At 54.8% G+C, this 18,128-nt stretch overlaps 1 protein-coding gene across 2 annotated transcripts in view; it reads right to left on the bottom strand.

The window, feature by feature from the left end:
* SORCS2 (sortilin related VPS10 domain containing receptor 2) overlaps positions 1-18,128 on the bottom strand; it is a 497,085-nt gene that overhangs the window by 9,685 nt on the left and 469,272 nt on the right. For both annotated transcript variants that reach the window (XM_070372757.1, XM_070372758.1), the window contains exons 17-23: positions 17,970-18,098; positions 14,900-15,071; positions 7,141-7,327; positions 6,509-6,642; positions 5,285-5,408; positions 3,856-3,968; positions 2,741-2,866 (exon numbers count right to left, since the gene is read on the bottom strand). In XM_070372757.1, coding sequence (XP_070228858.1) covers positions 2,741-2,866; positions 3,856-3,968; positions 5,285-5,408; positions 6,509-6,642; positions 7,141-7,327; positions 14,900-15,071; positions 17,970-18,098 — 985 coding nt within the window. The remainder of the gene's footprint in view (positions 1-2,740; positions 2,867-3,855; positions 3,969-5,284; positions 5,409-6,508; positions 6,643-7,140; positions 7,328-14,899; positions 15,072-17,969; positions 18,099-18,128) is intronic.

Raw genomic sequence — 18,128 nt, 5'->3', positions numbered from 1 at the left:
CTCAAACTCATGTCCATTGAGATGGTGATGCCATCCAACCATCTATAGATCATCCTCTGTCGTCCCCTTCTCCTCCTGCCCTCAGTCTTTCCCAGCATCAGGGTCTTTTCCAATGAGTCAGCTCTAACCATCAGGTGACCAAAGTATTGGAGTTTCAGCTTTAGCATCAATCCTTCCAATTAATATTCAGGACTGGTTTCCTTTAGGATGGACTGGTTGGATCTCCTTGCAGTCCAAGGGACTCTCAAGAGTCTTCTCCAACACCACAGTTCAAAAGCATCAATTCTTTGGTGCTCAGCTTTCTTATAGTCCAAATCTCACATCCATACGTGACTCCTGGAAAAACCTAGCCTTACTTAGACAGACCTTTGTTGTCTAAGGAATGTCTGCTTTTTAATATGCTGTCTAGGTTGGTTATAACTTTCCTTCCAAGGAGTAAGCGTCTTTTAATTTCATGGCTGCAGTCACCTTCTGCAGTGATTTTGGAGCCCCCCAAAATAAAGTCTTTCACTGTTTCCACTGTTTCCCCATCTATTTGCCATGAAGTGATGGGACCGGATGCCATGATCTTCCTTTTCTGAATGTTGAGCTTTAAGCCAACTTTTTCACTCTCCTCTTTTACTTTCATCAAGAGGCTCTTTAATTCTTCTTCACTTTCTGCCGTAAGGGTGGTGTCATCTGCATATGTGAGATTATTGATATTTCTCCCGGCAATCTTGATTCCAGCTTGATTCCAGTGTTTCTCATGATGTACTCTACATATAAGTTAAATAAGCAGGGTGACAATATACAGCCTTGACATACTCCTTTTCCTATTTGGAACCAGACTGTTGTTCCATGTCCAGTTCTAACTGTGGCTTCCTGACCTGCATATAGGTTTCTCATGAGGGAATGGGGGGAGTACCCCGCGGTTTACTCCAAGCACCCACGACAGTGGGGGAGTACTTTGTGGTTCACTCTAGCACTCGGAGTCTTTTCCAATGAGTCAACTCTTCGCATGAGGTGGCCAAAGTACTGGAGTTTCAGCTTTTTTGCTGTGCTTCATGGGGTAGTAAAGAGTTGGACACGACTGAGGGACTGAACTGAACTGAACTAGCACTCAGGACAACGGGGAGAGTACCCCACGGTTTACTCTGAGCACTCAGCACAATGCGGGGAGTATCCCCCCTCCTTTCCTTCCAACCCTCACTCTAAAGTGCCCCCAGTGGGTGCAGCCTCCCAGCCAAGTGCTGGCAGCCGGGACCCGTGCAGTCTTCCCCAACCTTCACCCAGCCTCTACTCTCAGATCCTCATCTGAGAAGTGTGTCAATGACTCTCAACCAGCTGCTGGCCAACGTCCGGAGACACCTATCATCAGGGCTCAGGCTTGGCTGGGAGCCCCAGGTTCAGATGTGGATGCCCTTCAGGAAGGGCTGTGGGTCAGGCCGGCACAGTCAAGGGTCCACCCGGAGGCCTCCTGGGCATGGCTCGAGCACGGCTCTGCAGCCAGAGCGGTGGTGGGCACCATGCCTGCACTGTGCTTCCTGGTGGGGGTCTCACTGAGCCTCGCCCCCCCGTCTGTAAAATGGGCGCTACCACCCACACACAGGGGTGCTGTGGGCCGTGCTGCAGCCCCGCCTCAGCATTGGTCACTCTCTCCAGACTGTCTGTGTGGACATCTGTGTCCGCGACTAGTCCAGAGCTTGGCTGTGGTTCTGATTGTTCTTTTTTTTTGGAGATATTTACTTTTGTAAAGTGTACCATTCGGTGGTTTTTAGTATATACTCACAGACACGTGATCACTACTACCGTTTAACTCCTCCCAAAGGAAGCTTTCATCCTCCCAGGGCAAACCCTGCCCCACCAGCAGTCACCCCCCCTGCCCCCCCAGCCCCTGGCAACCACTCCTGCGTGGTCTCTGGATTTGCCGATTCGGACATTTCGTATAAATGGAATCGTACATCAGTGGCTTTTTTGTGACCGTCTTCTTTCATTTTGCATCATGCTTGGGTTCACCCAAGTTGCAGCCTGGATCAGAATGTCACTCCTGTTCGTGGCTGAGTAATGTTCTGCTGTGCGTCTGGGCCGCCTCCTCCTCGCCCAGTCGTCTGCGGGTGGGCATTTGGGTTGCTTCTACTTTGGGTTCACGGACACCCGTGCACGAGTGTGTATGTAGACACACATTTTTACTTCTCTTCGGTACATCCCTGGGGAGTGAAGCTGCCGTGTTATGTGGTAGCTTCGTGTTTGAAGATCTGCCAGACAGCTTCTATGGCGGCCGCACCATTTTCCGTTCCATCTCAGCAGTGAACGAGGGGCCAAGTTCCTCCACGTCCTCACCCACACTCGTCAGTGTCTGCTTGCTGTGGAACTACAGCTGCCCTGGAAGGCGTGAAGGGCTCCCCTTTCACCTTTCAGTCCCAATCTTAGTTGGATGTCCTGAAACCAGGTCCTGGAGTCCCCTGGGTGGTGCTCACCCCTCGCAGTGAGGCTGGGGTGGTGCGACCAGGTCCAGCCGAAGAAATGGGAGTGAAATTGGCACGTGCCCGTTGTGGGGCTGGTCCAGCCCGGTGCCCGGCCCCCCGCCCACTCCTCCACCACCATGACGCTGAGGTAGCCCCAAGGGGGAGGAGGGACAGCGATCGGTGAGAGATAAGCCTTTACGTGCTGAAGAGTGACTGAGGTCCCCGTGCTTGTCGGGTATCACCATCAGACCCTACGCCACGCGGGGGGCACCCGGCCCAGCAGTCGCGGGAGGTACCTTGTCACTGGTGAGGCTCCTCTTCCTCGTGGGCCTGGGAGGCGGCAGGAGCACGTGCAGGTCGGCCAAGGTGGGCAGCCCCGGCTTTACCACCGTCACCATCAGCTCCTCAGGGATGCTGGTCTCCTGCGGGGACACGGAGCCCCTCTGATGCACCAGCGTGCCTCCTCTGTCCCCGGCCGTGCTCCAGGGCCCCCGCGATCACTCCCCAACCCCACGTGACCTGTCCGAGTCTCGGCTGTTCTTGACCCCTGCCTGGCATGGGGGTGGCCCCGGCACCCTTTGGCGTTATCATCCACCTCCCGCATCCCTGCCCTCCTGGGCCCTCAGCCTTTGGCCCCCACCACAGTGTCTGCTTGCCCAGGGCTGCCCCCCTTCAGCTCAGTTCTCCCACCACCTCCAGGTGAGCAGCCCCTCCCTCGCTTGCTGTCCTCCCAGGCGTCAGGGCTCCTGAGCACGCAGCTCCCTCAACCCACAAAGCTCTGCTTCTGGGAAGTCCCCCTCCATACACATCCATCTGGAAAACTCCTATTCACCCTTCAGTGCCCAAGACAATACTACCCGAATTCTTAATGGGCCAAAGGGAGGCATGGCCATGGTGAGCGTCAGCCTGGGACAACCCTGGATGACTCTAGGGGGCTGTGCCTTCTCCCACTGGGGGGTCAGGGGCCTCGAGTGCCCCGTGCCCACCCTGCCTTTGTCTTCTGTGAGAGCTCCCTGACGGTAGACGTCGCAGAGACTGGTCTCTCTGTCTACTGTATCCAGCAGTGAGTAAATGAGAATCACTTTAAAGAGATTCTGGACCATTGGAGGAGGGCGACTGCGTCTTGTGCAAACAGCTGGTGCTCACTAGATGTGCATGGAGCATGCGGCCCTGCCCCTGCCCCACAAGAGGATGCTCCGACTCCGTGTCCCCCAGGGCCAGGTGAAAGGATCCTAAGTGGCTTCCAAGCACTGTTCTCGGCAGACCCAAAGGACAGATAATTAGGACGCAGGGCAGCCTGCCCGTCCCGCCTGTCCCCTGCCCTGAGGACTCCGGCCCCCGCCCCCCACTTCCCCGGGGTACCCACAGCCCATAAGAAGGGCGGCGGCTGTGCCACGGGTGGGCCGGGTACCTTGGAGAGGAGCCGGGACACCACGAGGCCAACGTCTTCCCTCCACTCGGGGGTGTTGGGGTTGTGAGCGTCCAGGTCCTTGGAAAACTGCAGAGGCACGACCTGAAATTGATCTGGAAAGAGGCGGAGTCGGGAGAGTGTCGCCGCCCTGCTCCCTTCACAGCTGGGGCCACACCCCCTGGCTGGTCCAGCGCTGGCCCTGGGGGTGGATCCTGCCGCCCACCGTGTGCCAGTAGCTGCCCCCGGCAGGGCCCACTGCACTGCGGCCGTTTAATAATAATAATAACAACAACAACTACAGTGACAACGATGAGGCCAGCGGTGCTGACCTGGGAGGGAGAGCCAAGCCTGCTCTGTGACTTCCCCATCAACCCTCGAGGACAGACAAGCTTGGCCTTCCATCTCCCAGGGATCCACGGAGTTTGAGCGGGCTGTCCCCCCACCAGAATAAGAGTCCCTGGAAAGCAGAGTCCACCCGCCCCCCTGCCCCCCGCCTTCTCTTTCTCTCAAATTCCCCAGGGCCCCCAACTCGGACACCTCTTCTAAACCAACAAGCAGGAGGTGGTGAAAGAAAGACCGAGCCCTGGGAGCCTCAGAGTGAACTGTCCTCTCTCCATTTAGCTCCGGAGCCTCGGTTTCCTCATTTGTAAAGTGGGAGGGGGCTCTGCAAGGGTGAGCAGTCAAAGGGACAGGTGCCTCATGAACGTGCAGTGCGGGTGGAGGTGAGTGTTTCAAGGCCCCGGGCTCGGGGTGCGGTGCCCACAGGCTCGGGAGTGAACAATGGCCAAGGGCTGTCCCCTGAATACTTAAACGATGGCTGCTGTCCATGCAGATGCTGTTCTTACAGCAAAATAAGGTTTTTATCGGCACGATAAAGAGAGGAACATGGCTCTGGGTGGTGGGACGCTTCCATTCTGAGGACTAATTTTCGGTTGCAACTGTCTCCTGGGGGCGAGGCTCAGAGCCTCCCAGCAGGGAATAGATAAATGGGACACAGATTCAGAGCAGGACTCCCAACAAAGTCAATATCCCATGTCCTTTGAGATGTAATCGCGTGACAGTCCTCAGATGTCAGGGTGCTGAGGACAGGTGCCTGCGGGGGGTGGGGGCAGGGGAGGGAGACCCGGTGCCCAGTCCCAGCTCTGTCCCCTGACGCGTGACCTCGCCAAGCCCCTCAGCGGCATCCTCACTTGTGTCCTGTGGGGCCCGTGAGTGCCCCGTGCGCAGGAGTCGTCAGTGTTTATTTTACAGATGGGGAAACCGAGGCTGGGGAGCCCAGAAGTGTGGTAGACAGAGGTGTCACCTCCGTCCAGCAGGGGCCACTCCGGGGTGACCGGCGCCTCGGTGGGTAACCCCCGCCTGGCCCGACCCTGCGCTCCCAGGAAGGAGAAGCCGCGCTGCCTGCCGCAGTGGGGGAGAGGGCACTCACCCAGCACGCGGACCACCTTGGAGTCCTGCAGCACGGAGGTCCCGCAGGCAGCCTGCACCGTCACCCGCACGTCCCCCGGGTCCCCAAACCGCGTCGTCACAGAGTTCTCCAGGGACAGGCGGGGCTGCGGGCACAAGCGGGGCTCAGGACGGGGCCGGAGAGCTGGCCCCATGGGAGCCTGCTGAGAGCGCCCGGGGGGCGTGGGGAGGTACCCCCAGAGAGACGCCTGGACCTGAGAGCTCCCCAGCACAGACACGCATCTCCCAGGGCCCCCTGCCCTCCAGAGGCACCAAGACCCCCTGTGTGGATGGTGTCGAAGGCCCAGCTGCTAGGTTGGGCATCCCTGTCACCTTCCTGCCCCAGCCCAAGCTCAACTGGGCTGTAGCACCTTCATGCTCGGACCCCAGGGCCTGGCTCAGCACCCACCCCATGGGGTGGGGGCACCCACGTCATTCGTGGGGTCCGCACTATGACCTCGGTCCTTGCAGATGGGGAGACAGAGGCTCGAGGAGGCACAGTGACTCTCCAAGAGCTCGGCTGGAGGTGGCTGACTTGCTGCTCGAATGCAGAACCCGAGCACCTTCCTCACCCATCCCTGTGCCCCAGAACCACAGTCCTGAGCCCTGAGCCCCACCCAGGCTGGGCCCTTGGCCGCTGTCTATGGGGGGCTGCAGGGCTGCCATTTGCTGAACGAGCGAAGGATCCTCTTTGGGTCTTGGGGTCCCTTCCCCCAGGCTAAGGGGCAGCCTTGTCCACAAAGGTCCTCAGGACCTCCCACCAGGCATCTGTCTTCGGTTCCCCATGGCTCACAGGACACAACCCACAACCCTGGGTGATGCTTCTGAGGTCGGGCTCAGCCCAGGGATCCCCTCCTCCATGAAGCCCTCCCTGATCACCTCCACTCTCAAACTAGAAATGATCCATCCCCTTCCTGTGACACTTGTCACACCCTAACTTGGGTCACCTACTCTATTCATATATCTTCCCCAGGAAAAAGCATGGTCTGGTCTGATCTGATTCACCACATGTCCACCACATTCAGACACAGCTGGACCTCGAGCAGATAGATGCTCAGGGTGGTGGGAGGGCTGGTATGCACCCGCCTCACCTTCATGGTGCCGCATGCTCTGTCCTGCCCGGTACGGAGGGTGGGATCTGCCCCACGCTCCACGCCAGATGGGAGCCTCTGGGGAAGAGGGGCCTCCAAGGGCTGGGCCTGCGTACCTGCAGGCTGTGGCCGATCCACCAGTAGAAGACGGTGAGGTTGGGGTTCAGGGGCAGCAGCACGGCCGTAAGGTTCACCTCCTGGTTGACGCCGATGACAGGAACCACTTCCAGGTAGAGGGCCTGCAGAGGGGCTGCAGGGGCCACACAAAGGTTAGGGGTCAGAGGGCATCAGGGCACTGGCCATGTCACAGGTTGCTATTGGTCACTGTCACCATCAACCTCATCACCACCACGAACACCCTTACCACCATCATCACTACCTCCACCACCATCAGCCCCACGAGAAACACTACACTTTCATCGCCACCATCACCACCACCACCATCACCACCACCACCATCACCATCATCATCAGGTCTATGATCACCATCACCATCATCACCATCAGCAGCAGCAGCAGCTCCATCATCACCATTATTAGCATCACATCATCATCTCTATCATGACCACCATCACTACCACCATCACCACCACCATCGTCACCACCAACCGCGCTGTTGCACAAGCCACCGTGGGTGTGGCCTCCAGCCCCGCCTGGTGGCCTCCCTGTCCCTGGGCCCCCCGTGCTTCCCCAAGGACAGCTCTCTCACAGGGAGCTGCCCTGGGCCTGGCGGGGGCGATGGGCTCACCGGTGACCTGGACAAACAGCACTGCCTCGTCGTGCCCCGCCACGTTCTCCGCCCTGACGGATACGCGGTAGACGCCGGGGCTCTCGTAGCGGTGCCGGATGGGCTCCCCGGTCAGCGTGAGGTTCACGTACATGGCCTTGAAGCCGTCCCCCAGGTCCACCTGGTACTTGGTGGTCAGGACATCACCCTGTAAGACACACCAGGGGGCCACTTAGGACCTGGCTGCAGAGCTGGGAGCCAGCAATGGGCCATTCGCTGGCTCACGCACGTATTCATTCACTCACTCACTCATTCATTCCCCACTTCTTTCTTTCCTGAAAGCGAGCTCCCTGGGGACCCCAGGGAACCAGGTCTGTTCTATCCTTGCCCCCTGCCCCACCCAGCCTGGAGGGCAGGGCTGAGACCAGTAGCAGAGGATGGAAGTAGTAGCCAGGGCCGGGTCTGCATTTCAGAAAGATGACCCAACCGCTGAGGCAGAGAGGAGTCAGCTCAGATGAGGTCAGGGAGGCCTGAGCCAGGGACCGGGAGGGCAGGGAGAGGCCCCCTACCTGCTGCACAGTTTAAGAAACAGGGAGATGTGCGTGCATAAAAACTCTTAGTCTCCTAGGAAATTACAAAGCAAAACGTTATCTTCCCCTCTGCTGCTGTGATTCCTGCATTTTCTTTTATCTTCTCACTCTACGTGGTGCCAGGAGTGATGCTCGGGGGCACGCGCTCTATGCAGGGAGGGGTCCCAGATCTGTCACCCTCCCCGGCACCCCTCACCCACACGAGCCGTCCAATCGCCCGTCTAATCCCCACCGCGAACACCGCCCTTCCAATAACCGCATCTTCCTCGTGGAGTCTTGGGAAAGGAAAGTGAGGAAGCAAACAGGAACTTTTTCAACTTCGTGGCCAGAACGAGTTCTTCAGTTACTTCAGGTCCTCTCTCCCCATCACCTTCCTATCATATCTTCCTGCCACCCCTCTGCCCGCTGGGGGAGCACCCAGGAAACCATGTCCTAGGGGTCAGGAATCACTAACTGTTTAGGGAGCCTCTTGGTTTACACCTGCCAAACCCTAGAACTTGACAGAGAACCTTTATGTAAATTACATTCGTTTACCTTTCTTCACAAATCAGGTGAAAAAGGTTGGATCACCCCTCCCCCATCCACACCCACTCGGAACCTCAGAACGTGACCTTATTTGGAAATAGGGTCTTTGCGGATGTGATTAGTTAACTCGAGGTCACACGGAATTAGAACAGGGTCTAAGTTCAATGGCTGGGTCTTTATCGGAAAGAGGAGCGGCCAGGGGAAGGAAAGGAAGGAAGCCAGGGGAAGACAGAGGCTGGAAGGGGTGCAGCCCTCGCCCAGGGCTGCCCGGAGCCCCCAGGAGCTCAGAGACGAGGGAGGACCCCCCTTCCAGAGGGAGCACAGCCCTGCTGAAATTTGAGTTTGGACTTCTAGCCTCCAGAGCTCTTGAGAGGAGAAATCTCTGATATTTCAAGCCGCCCAGTTTGTGGCCACTGCAGTGATGACCTCGGGGACCTTACACAAGTATGTTCTATGATCCCCATTTTATAGGTTGAAGGACTGAGGCTCTGTGAGTCCAGAACCTGCAGGCTGGCTTGTGGTCAGGGCTCTCTCTGTTTAAAGGCAGCCTGACAGATGGGGTGGTCTCAAGGTCAACTTGCTCCGGGAGGGAGGGGTCTGCATGCAGCTTCCTGGGGGAAGAAGGGGCCTCTGGCTGAGTCTGGACGTGTGGCTTTGATGGGCAGGAGCCACACCACCTGGGGATGCTGTGTCCTGCCTGTGAGCAGCTAAGAGGGTGTGTTTTAACTCCTGAAACACTCCCCTTGGTTAAAACACTTCATCACAGGGACCTCCTTGGTGGTCCAGTGGTTAAGACTCAGCACTTCCACCACAGGGGCCATAGGTTCGACCCCTGGTTGGGGAACTAAGATCCCACGTGCCATGTGGTATGGATAAAAAATAAATAAATAAGTAAAACCCTACCTGATCAGCCTGAGCATCTCAACGAGAGAGTAGCCCCTGCTTGCCTCAGCTAAGAGCCCTCACAGCAACGAAGACCCAGCACAGCCAAAATAAATAAGTAAAATTATATTAAAAAAAAAATAAAAACCTTGTCGTAATCAGGAAGGTAATAGTGGCAATGTAAGAAAATACAAAAAGGCAGAGAAGTAGCTGGAAAGGAAAAGTGGTGACGTCAGCACAACACCCACCACCCACGGCGTAGTGTTTCCATGCAGACCTGTGTGTGTGTGTGTGTTTATTCCTGAGCGCTTCAAAAACACTCGGAAGTCTCATGCTGAGCCAACTGCCAATTCACATGTAATTGTCAAGGATACAACAGAGAGACCCATGTTCGCGGTCTCCATGCGAACATCTTGCAGAACATGTATCACGGCTTGGAATCCACAGTGACTGAGCCACGATTCAGTCACCCCTGGGGTCCCTAGGGCTGCCCGTTCACACCCAGACATGCCTCTCCGTCACACCCCCGACTCCATGGGGTTAGAACCTCTAACCTGTTCTCCATTTCTATACTTTCGTTATTTGGGGAATATCCCCTGAATAGAACCGCTGGGATTAGCTTTCTCATTCAATATGATTCTCTGCAGATTCACCCAAGCTGTGGTGTAGAGCCTGTTCCTTCTTACTTCAGAGCACCGCCCTTGGGATGGATGTACCAGCTCACCTCGCGTTTATCCACTCGCCCGTCGAGGACATCTGGCTGTCTCCCGTTTCTGGCTCTTATGAAGAAAGCTGCTGTGAACCTTGGTGTATACAGGTTTTCCCGTGAACCTCTTTGTTTCCCTGGGATACAGGCCCAGGAGTGTAACTGCTGAGTCCCATGGATGTTGCATGCTTGGTTTTTAAGGAAATGACCAGCTTTCCCAGAGCGGCTGTACCACTTCACGTCCGCGTCAGCCATGCAGGAGGGACCCAGTGTCTCTGCATCCTCACCAGTGTTTGTGGGACCACCGTCCTTCATGTTACTCATTCCTGTAGGCGCGCAGGGACCCTCTTTACGCTGCACTGCGCTGATGGCTAAGGATGCTGAGCATGGTTCCCTGTGCTTCTTTGCCGTTCTCTCCGGGAACACGTTTCTCCATGTCTTCTGCTCATCTTCTGGTTGCTTGTCCTCTTACGGTTGGGTTCTGAGTAATCTTTATATATTCCGGGTACTAGTCCTTGTTGGATACGGTTTGTAGTTATTTTCTCTGTGGTCGTCTTTTCACCTTCTCAGGCTCTGTTTTCACCTTCTCAGGCTCTGTCACAGACGAAACATGTCGCATTCTGATGAAGTCGTTTATCACACTTCCTTCGTGGATGGTGCTTATGGTGTCAATGCTAAGAACTCTGTCTAGCCCTAGAGCACAGGTATTTCCCCTGCCTTTTTTCTACAAGCTTCACAGGTTTCCATTTAAGGCTGTGATCCACTTTGCGTCGACTCTGCATCAGGCATGAGGTTCGTTTTCACCGGCTCCTCGTTTGTTGACGCCCGTCCTTCCTTCACTGAAATGATTTTGCGCCTGAGCCAGAATCAGCCAGACCCGTCTATGTGGGTCTGTTTCTGGGTTCCCCATCAGATCTTATGTTCGGTTCTAAGATCTTCACAGAACTTGGATTCCCCTAAATCCAGGGTTGTTTCCACACCTGGACTGGGTGAGTGTGTCTATGGCTGTGTACGAATGCAAGTGTGTGGTCACGTGTGAACATGTGTAAGTGTCCGTGTGTGTGTGTGTGTGTGTGAGAACAGGAGTGTTCACCGGTGCATGTACCCACTCCAACCTTGCGCCCACTCCTTCCCAAGGCTTCGACCTGGGAGCCAGTGGCCTGTTCCAGACAGTGGAGGGCAAAGGACTCTCTTCCAAGAGCATCTTTCTGCTGTTCCCTCACCTCCGCCCCTGCAGGCGAGGGTCCAAGCCTGCTGGGACAGTGGGCCACCACACGTGTCCTGTCCTGGGTCCGGGTGGAGCGTCCCAGCAGTGACCAGCTGCTGGGATTCCGGGCTCTAGAGGGCAGCAGGTGGCCATGTTTCCTGCAAGTCAGTCCTGGAGCTCCGGGCGGCAGGTGGGTCCCCTCTGAGGGTCCCCTTGAGAGTCTGGGCAGGGGGCTGCACCCTCCTCTGCAGTGAACAGAGCCTCCCCCCCGCCCCCGCACACATACACACACACACACACACCCCGCCCCAGGGTTGCCCGAGGCTGAAGCGTGACTCTCAGGGCCAGGCTCAATCATCGCGGGGCCAGCAGGTTGATGCACCCTCGGCTCAGGTCTGGGGGCTGCAAACCAGGAGGTGTCCACACGGGAGGCCCCTGGCCTGGACCCAATGCCAGCTCTGTGTGGCCCCAGGTGGGTGGCTGCACCTGTCCGAGCCTCAGCCTCCCCAGCTATAAAGCTGGCTGGTGGGAGCCGGCAGGGGAGGATGGAGGGAATGCGCCCACGCGGGCACTCGCGCATCCAGTTCTTCACACGGGACCAGAGCCCCCGCTTTCCAGCATCAGAGACCGCGTTGGGTTCCCCGGTCCCACCTGGGCAGGCATGGACGGACGTCTTCTGCACGGAGCCCCCTCGGTTCGCTCAGTACATTTGTTAACTGAAGCCCCCAGTGCTCGAGAGCTGTGAGCCGGGGGCTGGGGTCCCGGGTGGGAAGAGGGGGCTCTGCACCCCTTTGTGCTTTCCTGTCTGCTTGTGAGTGTTTTTAGTTTCTATATTTGGATTTTCTACAATGAGCATTTGTTACGTCTATAATCAGAAAAATAAGCACGTGCATATTAGTTTAAATAGACTCAGTTCAGTTCAGTTCAGTCGCTCAGTCGTGTCCAACTCTGCGATCCCATGAATCGCAGCACGCCAGGCCTCCCTGTCCATCACCAACTCCCGGAGTTCACTCAGACTCACGTCCATCGAGTCAGTGATGCCATCCAGCCATCTCATCCTCTGTCATCCCCTTCTCCTCTTGCCCCCAATCCCTCCCAGCATCAGAGTCTTTTCCAATGAGTCAACTCTTCGCATCAGGTGGCCAAAGTACTGGAGTTTCAGCTTTAGCATCATTCCTTCCAAAGAAATCCCAGGGCTGATCTCCTTTAGAATGGACGGGTTGGATCTCCTTGCCGTCCAAGGGACTCTCAAGAGTCTTCTCCAACACCACAGTTCAAAAGCATCAATTCTTCGGCGCTCAGCCTTCTTCACAGTCCAACTCTCACATCTATACATGACCACAGGAAAAACCATAGCCTTGACTAGACAGACCTTTGTTGGCAAAGTAATGTCTCTGCTTTGGGAATAAATTAACAGTGGTCACCTTAAGAGAATAAGATTTTGGGTTTTTATATATCCTTGTGTTTTTAATGTGTTTCCCCAGTGTTCTAAAATGAGTATATATGTTCTTAAAATCAGGGGAAAAAAGTAACACTTATACTAAAAAAAGAAAGAAATACTAGGAGACAGGGAGGAAATTTATATGTTTATATGTGTGTGTTAGTTTCTAAGTCATGTCCAACTCTTTGCAATCCATGGACTGTAGCCCACTAGGCTCCTCTGTCTATGGGATTCTCCAGGCAAGAATACTGGTGTGGGTTGTCATTCATTTCTCCAGGGGATCTTCCCGTCCCAGGGATCGAACCCAGGTCTGCCACACTGCAAGCAGATTCTTTACCACCTGAGCCACCTGGGAAGCCCCGCATAATATATGTGTGTGTGTATACATATACACATACATGAAATATTTCTATATCTGTCCATATATATTTGTATCTATGTCATCCATTAACTATCAATGATTTTTTTCATTAATCTCTATCTATTTATCATTTATATCTATCTATCTATCTATGTATCACTATGAACAAAGCTAGTGGAGGTGATGGAATTCCAGCTGAGCTATTTCACATCCTGAAAGATGATGCTGTGAAAGTGCTGCAATCAATATGCCAGCAAATTTGGAAAACTCAGCAGTGGCTACGGCACTGCTGAAAAGGGTCAGTTTTCATTCCAATCCCAAAGAAAGGCAATGCCAAAGAATGCTCAAACTACCGCACAATTGCATTCATCTCGCATGCTAGCAAAGTAATGCTCAAAATTCTCCAAGCCAGGCTTCAACAGTACGTTAATGGAGATCTTCCAGGTGTTCAAACTGGATTTAGAAAAGGCAGGGGAACCAGAGAACAAATTGCCAACATCCATTGGATCATATAAAAAGCAAAAGAATTCCAGGAAAACATCTACTTCTGCTTCATTGACTTTGCTAAAGCCTTGACTGTGTGGATCACAACAAACTATGGAAAATTCTTAAAGAGATGGGAATACCAGACCACCTGACCTGCCTCCTGAGAAATTTGTAAGAGGGACAAGAAACAACCGATAGAACTGGACATGGAACAACAGACTGGTTCCAATTTGGAAAGGAGTACATCAAGGCTGTATATTGTCACCCTGCTTATTTAACTCATGTAGAGTATGTCATGCGAAATGCTGGGCTGGATGAAGCACAAGCTGGAATCAAGATTTCTGGGAGAAATCTCAATAAACTCAGATATGCAGATGATACCACCCTATGGCAGAAAGTGAAGAGGAACTAAAGAGCCTCTTGATGAAAGTGAAAGAGAAGAGTGAAAACCTGGCTTAAAACTCAACATTCAACAAATGAAGATCATGGCATCCGGTCCCATCACTTCATGGCAAATAGATGGGGAAACAATGGAAACAGAGACAGACTTTATTTTTGGGGGCTCCAAAACCACTGCAGATGGTGACTGCAGTCATGAAATTAAAAGATGCTTGCTTCTTGGAAGGGAAGCCATGATCAACCTAGACAGCATATTAAAAAGCAGAGATATTACTTTGCCGACAAAGGTTTGTCTAGACAAAGCTATGGTTTTTTCCAATAGTCATGTATGGATGTGAGAGTTGGACCATAAAGAAAGCTGAAGAATTGATGTTTTTCAACTGTGGTGTTGGCGAGGACTCTTGAGAGTCCCTTGGATTGCAAGAAGATCCAACCAGTCCATTCTGAAGGAAATCAGTCCTGAATATTCATTGGAAGGACTGATGCTGACGCTGAAGCGCCAACACTTTGGCCACCTGATGCAAAGAACGGACTCATTGGAAAAGACCCTGATGCTGGGAAAGATTGAAGATGGGAGGAGAAAGGGATGACAGAGGATGAGATGGTTGGATGGCATCACCAACTCCATGGACATGGGTTTGGGTAGACTCCGGGAGTTGGTGATGGACAGGGAAGCCTGGCATGCTGCAGTCCATGCGGTCACAAAGAGTTGGACATGACTAAGCAACGAACTGAACTGATTTACCTGCCTATCACCTATTACAGAATTTGTGTTGGCTATGAGATTATAAAGTAATAATTTTTTTTTTTAATGCCTGTTTTTCTTAAGATTCCAAATTCACTAGATCAGTATAATGAGAGGTTTAAAACATTGTATTGCCGCTCACGGGAATGAATGAATCTGACATCACCATGCTGTCAACACCCAGGCAGGCATGTTTGAAGCCCCCTCTCCCTGGACCTGAGCTGGCAGCTCGCTGCTCCATTGCCCCTGCCCTCCACTCTCTCCCGAGTTTTCCATTTCATTGCTTCAGTGCTGGTCTGGACCTGGGCAGGGGTCTCTAGTGCACTGTTCCCGCCCGCAGTTTGGAAACGCTGGTCCAGATGACTCCGCACTCCAGGACTCCGAGGGGGAGAGGACGCCGCCCACCGCCCCGTCCGCCCGGCCGAAGCGGCCCCTCACCTGCTCCTGCCGCACCACGAACAGGACGTCCTCCCCGGGCCGCACGGCCACCGCCTCGCCGCGGATGCTGATCTGCAGGCCCCGCGGCGGCAGGAGCGGGCACTGCAGCCGCACGGGGCTCTGCCGCGGGTCCACGCCGCCCTCGCACACGTTGGACACCAGCTTCCGGTACCTGCGGCCAGAAGGCGGGTCAGCGTCCGAACGGACTGGCCGGGGCGGGGCGGGGCCTGCCGCCCCGCCGACAGCTTCAGTAGCTGTACGGGGGCTTTGGCTTGTGACCCCCGCGCTTCAACCCCCTCCCTCTTCCTGACTCCATCTGTTTGCTCTTTCTGCCCCATTTTGGAGCTGGGGAAACTGAGGCTCAGAGAAGGGAATGAGCTCTAATGGCAGGACCGCGGCCCTCGCTGGTCCGAGCGTGTTCTCACGATGCTGAGAGTTGTTGTTGCTGGGGGACGACTAGAGGAGCCAGAATGAATACTGCGACTTTGCTGGGAAGCGTGGTCCCGGGAAGCCAGAGTGCCCCGGAGGGGCTGGGACTTCCCGATGATGCGCCACGTGGCCGTGGGCAAGCACAGTCCCACAGGAGGCCTCCTCCTCTTACACGGATGGACTGGGGCCAGACGACACCCGATTCACCAGCTCATTCATGCAACGCGAATTGACTGAGCATCTGCTATGCGCCCGGTGGGAGGGCCGAGGTCATCCCTCGCAGCCCTTGCCCTTTGCAGAGAGGACTGTCCAGTGGGAAGGCAGCCCTCACCAAACCACCCCCCATATCAAAGCAACATCACGACTGTGACAGTATGGGGAAGGGGCTGCACCCTGGGCTCTGCTCCCCAAGAATGGGGCTTTCAGCTGGAGCAGAAGGTGGGCAGGAGAGTGAAGAGTGTCCTGGGCAGTGGAAACGGTGTGTGCCAAAGCCCTGTGGTGGTGGGGGGGCAGGTGTGAGATGAGGGTGGGGAGGGGCTGGCGGGGAGAGCCTCACGCGCTCTAGTAAACTTTTAGGGCCTCCCTAGTAGCTCAGTGGTAAGGAATCCACCTGCCAATGCAGGAGACGTGGGTTCAATCCCTGGATCAGGAAGATCCCCTGGAGGAGGAAATGGCAACCCACTCCAGTACTCTTGCCTGGAGAGTCCCATGGACAGAGGAGCCTGGCAGGCTGCAGTCTGTGCTGTTGCAAAACGTCAGACACGACTCAGCGACTAAGCAATAACAACAAACTCTTAGGAGGCATTAGGAAAACCCTGCTAGAGAGGCATAGATTGTTATCGTGCAAAGATGCGTGTGATTAGTTGGGAAGAAAATACCCTCCCTAAGAGCCACCTTCCCACAGCCCCTTGGCATCCCGAGTGTGCAGATGGTGTGAAATGAAACCCTTTGCCCTTGGTATGGGTCCTGACTCTGACATTTCAGACAAGAGTCCCTGCTTGCCAAGCCCTGGAGCAGCTGCTGTGGCTCCCTGATGGAGGGAGAGATGGATGATAGATGGATGATGGATGAATTGTTGGAGGGATGGGAGGATGAACGGATGGCGGGTGAGTGAGTGGAAGAATAAAGAGATGGATAATTGGATGGATAGATGGATGATGGACGGATGGGTGGACAGATGGGTGGATGGATGAATGCAGGATGGATGGGGAATACACAGAGAGATGATTGGATGACTGGATGATGATGGATGGGTGGGTGGATGATGGATGGATGGATGGATGGTGGATGGATGGATGATGGATGGATGAGGAATAGACAGATAGATGACTGGATGATTGGATAGATAGATGGATGATGGATGGATTGGTGGATGGATAGATGGTGGATGGGTGGATGGATGATGGATGGATGATGGATGGATGGATGGTGGATGGATGGTGGATGGATGATGGATGGATGGATGGATGGGGAATACACAGATGACTGGATAATTGGATGGATACATGGATGATGGATGGATGGGTGGACAGATGGGTGGATGGATGAATGAATGAAGGATGGATGGGGAATACACGGGTGATTGGATGACTGGATGGATAGAGGGACGATGGATGGATGGAGAATACACAGATAGATGATAGGATGGATGGATGGATGGATAGGTGGATGATGGACAGATGGGTGGATGGATGAATGGATGATGGATGGATGAGGAACACATGGATAGATGATTGGATGATTGGCTGGACGGATGATGGGATTTATGCTGCTGAGGTCCAAGCCTGCAGTCTCTGGCCCTACTTCTTGCTTCTTTAGGCTCTGTCCTGCCCCATCCCCAGAGGCAGCAACCAGGCTTGTCTAATAAGTCCATAGGCAGTTCACTCCCTCTCAGAACTTCCCCTCGGGGACACAGAGACCTTTACGATGAAGCTTGCTTAGGACCTGTGGAGTGGTGGGCTCCCAGCTGTTCCACACAGAACACTGTTATAGTTTGATCCCTGAGACGCAGCATGCTCAGCCTCTGCAGAGGGAAGGAGGTCACACCTGCGGAGCACTTCCCTCCCCCTCACGCACAGCGTGTGTTCATCACACCACACACCGAGGGACACACCACGTGTCAGAAAGCTTAGTCCAGTCCAGGGGACAGCTGGGTGAGCGTGACAATAACTGGGGACGTTCTATTCCCACAGAGTAAGCTCCGGGCCCAGGGTGAGTCAGGGAAGGCTTCCTGAAGGAGGCGCCATTCAAGCTGAGACCTAAAGGGAGTGTGAATATCTCTGGCCCAGCTCAGGCCTGGCTTGCTCAGCGTTGGCAGATGGGGAGGGGCTTTGGCACTGCAGGGGCTCAGGGGGCCAGGGAGGCGGGTTCCTTCTCTGGGTACAGCGGGTATGAGCACCAAGGCCGGGGACCTCCTTGCTCTTTGTTTGGAGCGGGCTCAGGGTGTCTCTTCTCCCTGATGCTGACCCATCTGGGCTCCGAATGGAGAGCCCTGGCCGGGGGCAGAGTCTGGGTGACTTGCAGGAGCCCCAGCGCAAAGGGCGGTCAGCCCTGATTTCTCTCTCCCTGACTTCATGCGAGGAGCCGTGGGCACCAGGTGGGAAAGGCAGGGGTCACCATGGTTCTGCCCCGTGCGACTCACCCAAGACTGCTGGTGTAGGTCTGGCCCAGGACACAGTCGTCAGGGGGCGACAGGGGGTTAAACCAGAAGTTGGCAAAGCACTTGTTGGCATCGGACTCCGAGGAGGGGGCGCGCTCAAATCCATAGTCACTGGGAGGAGGAAGACACGGCGGTCAGGAG

This window comes from Bos mutus, chromosome 6 (genome assembly GCF_027580195.1).
Source record: "Bos mutus isolate GX-2022 chromosome 6, NWIPB_WYAK_1.1, whole genome shotgun sequence".
NCBI classification, from domain to species: Eukaryota; Metazoa; Chordata; class Mammalia; order Artiodactyla; family Bovidae; genus Bos; species Bos mutus.
The sequence above is the reverse complement of the archived record's forward strand: the minus strand, read 5'-3'. Positions and strand labels throughout refer to the sequence as shown.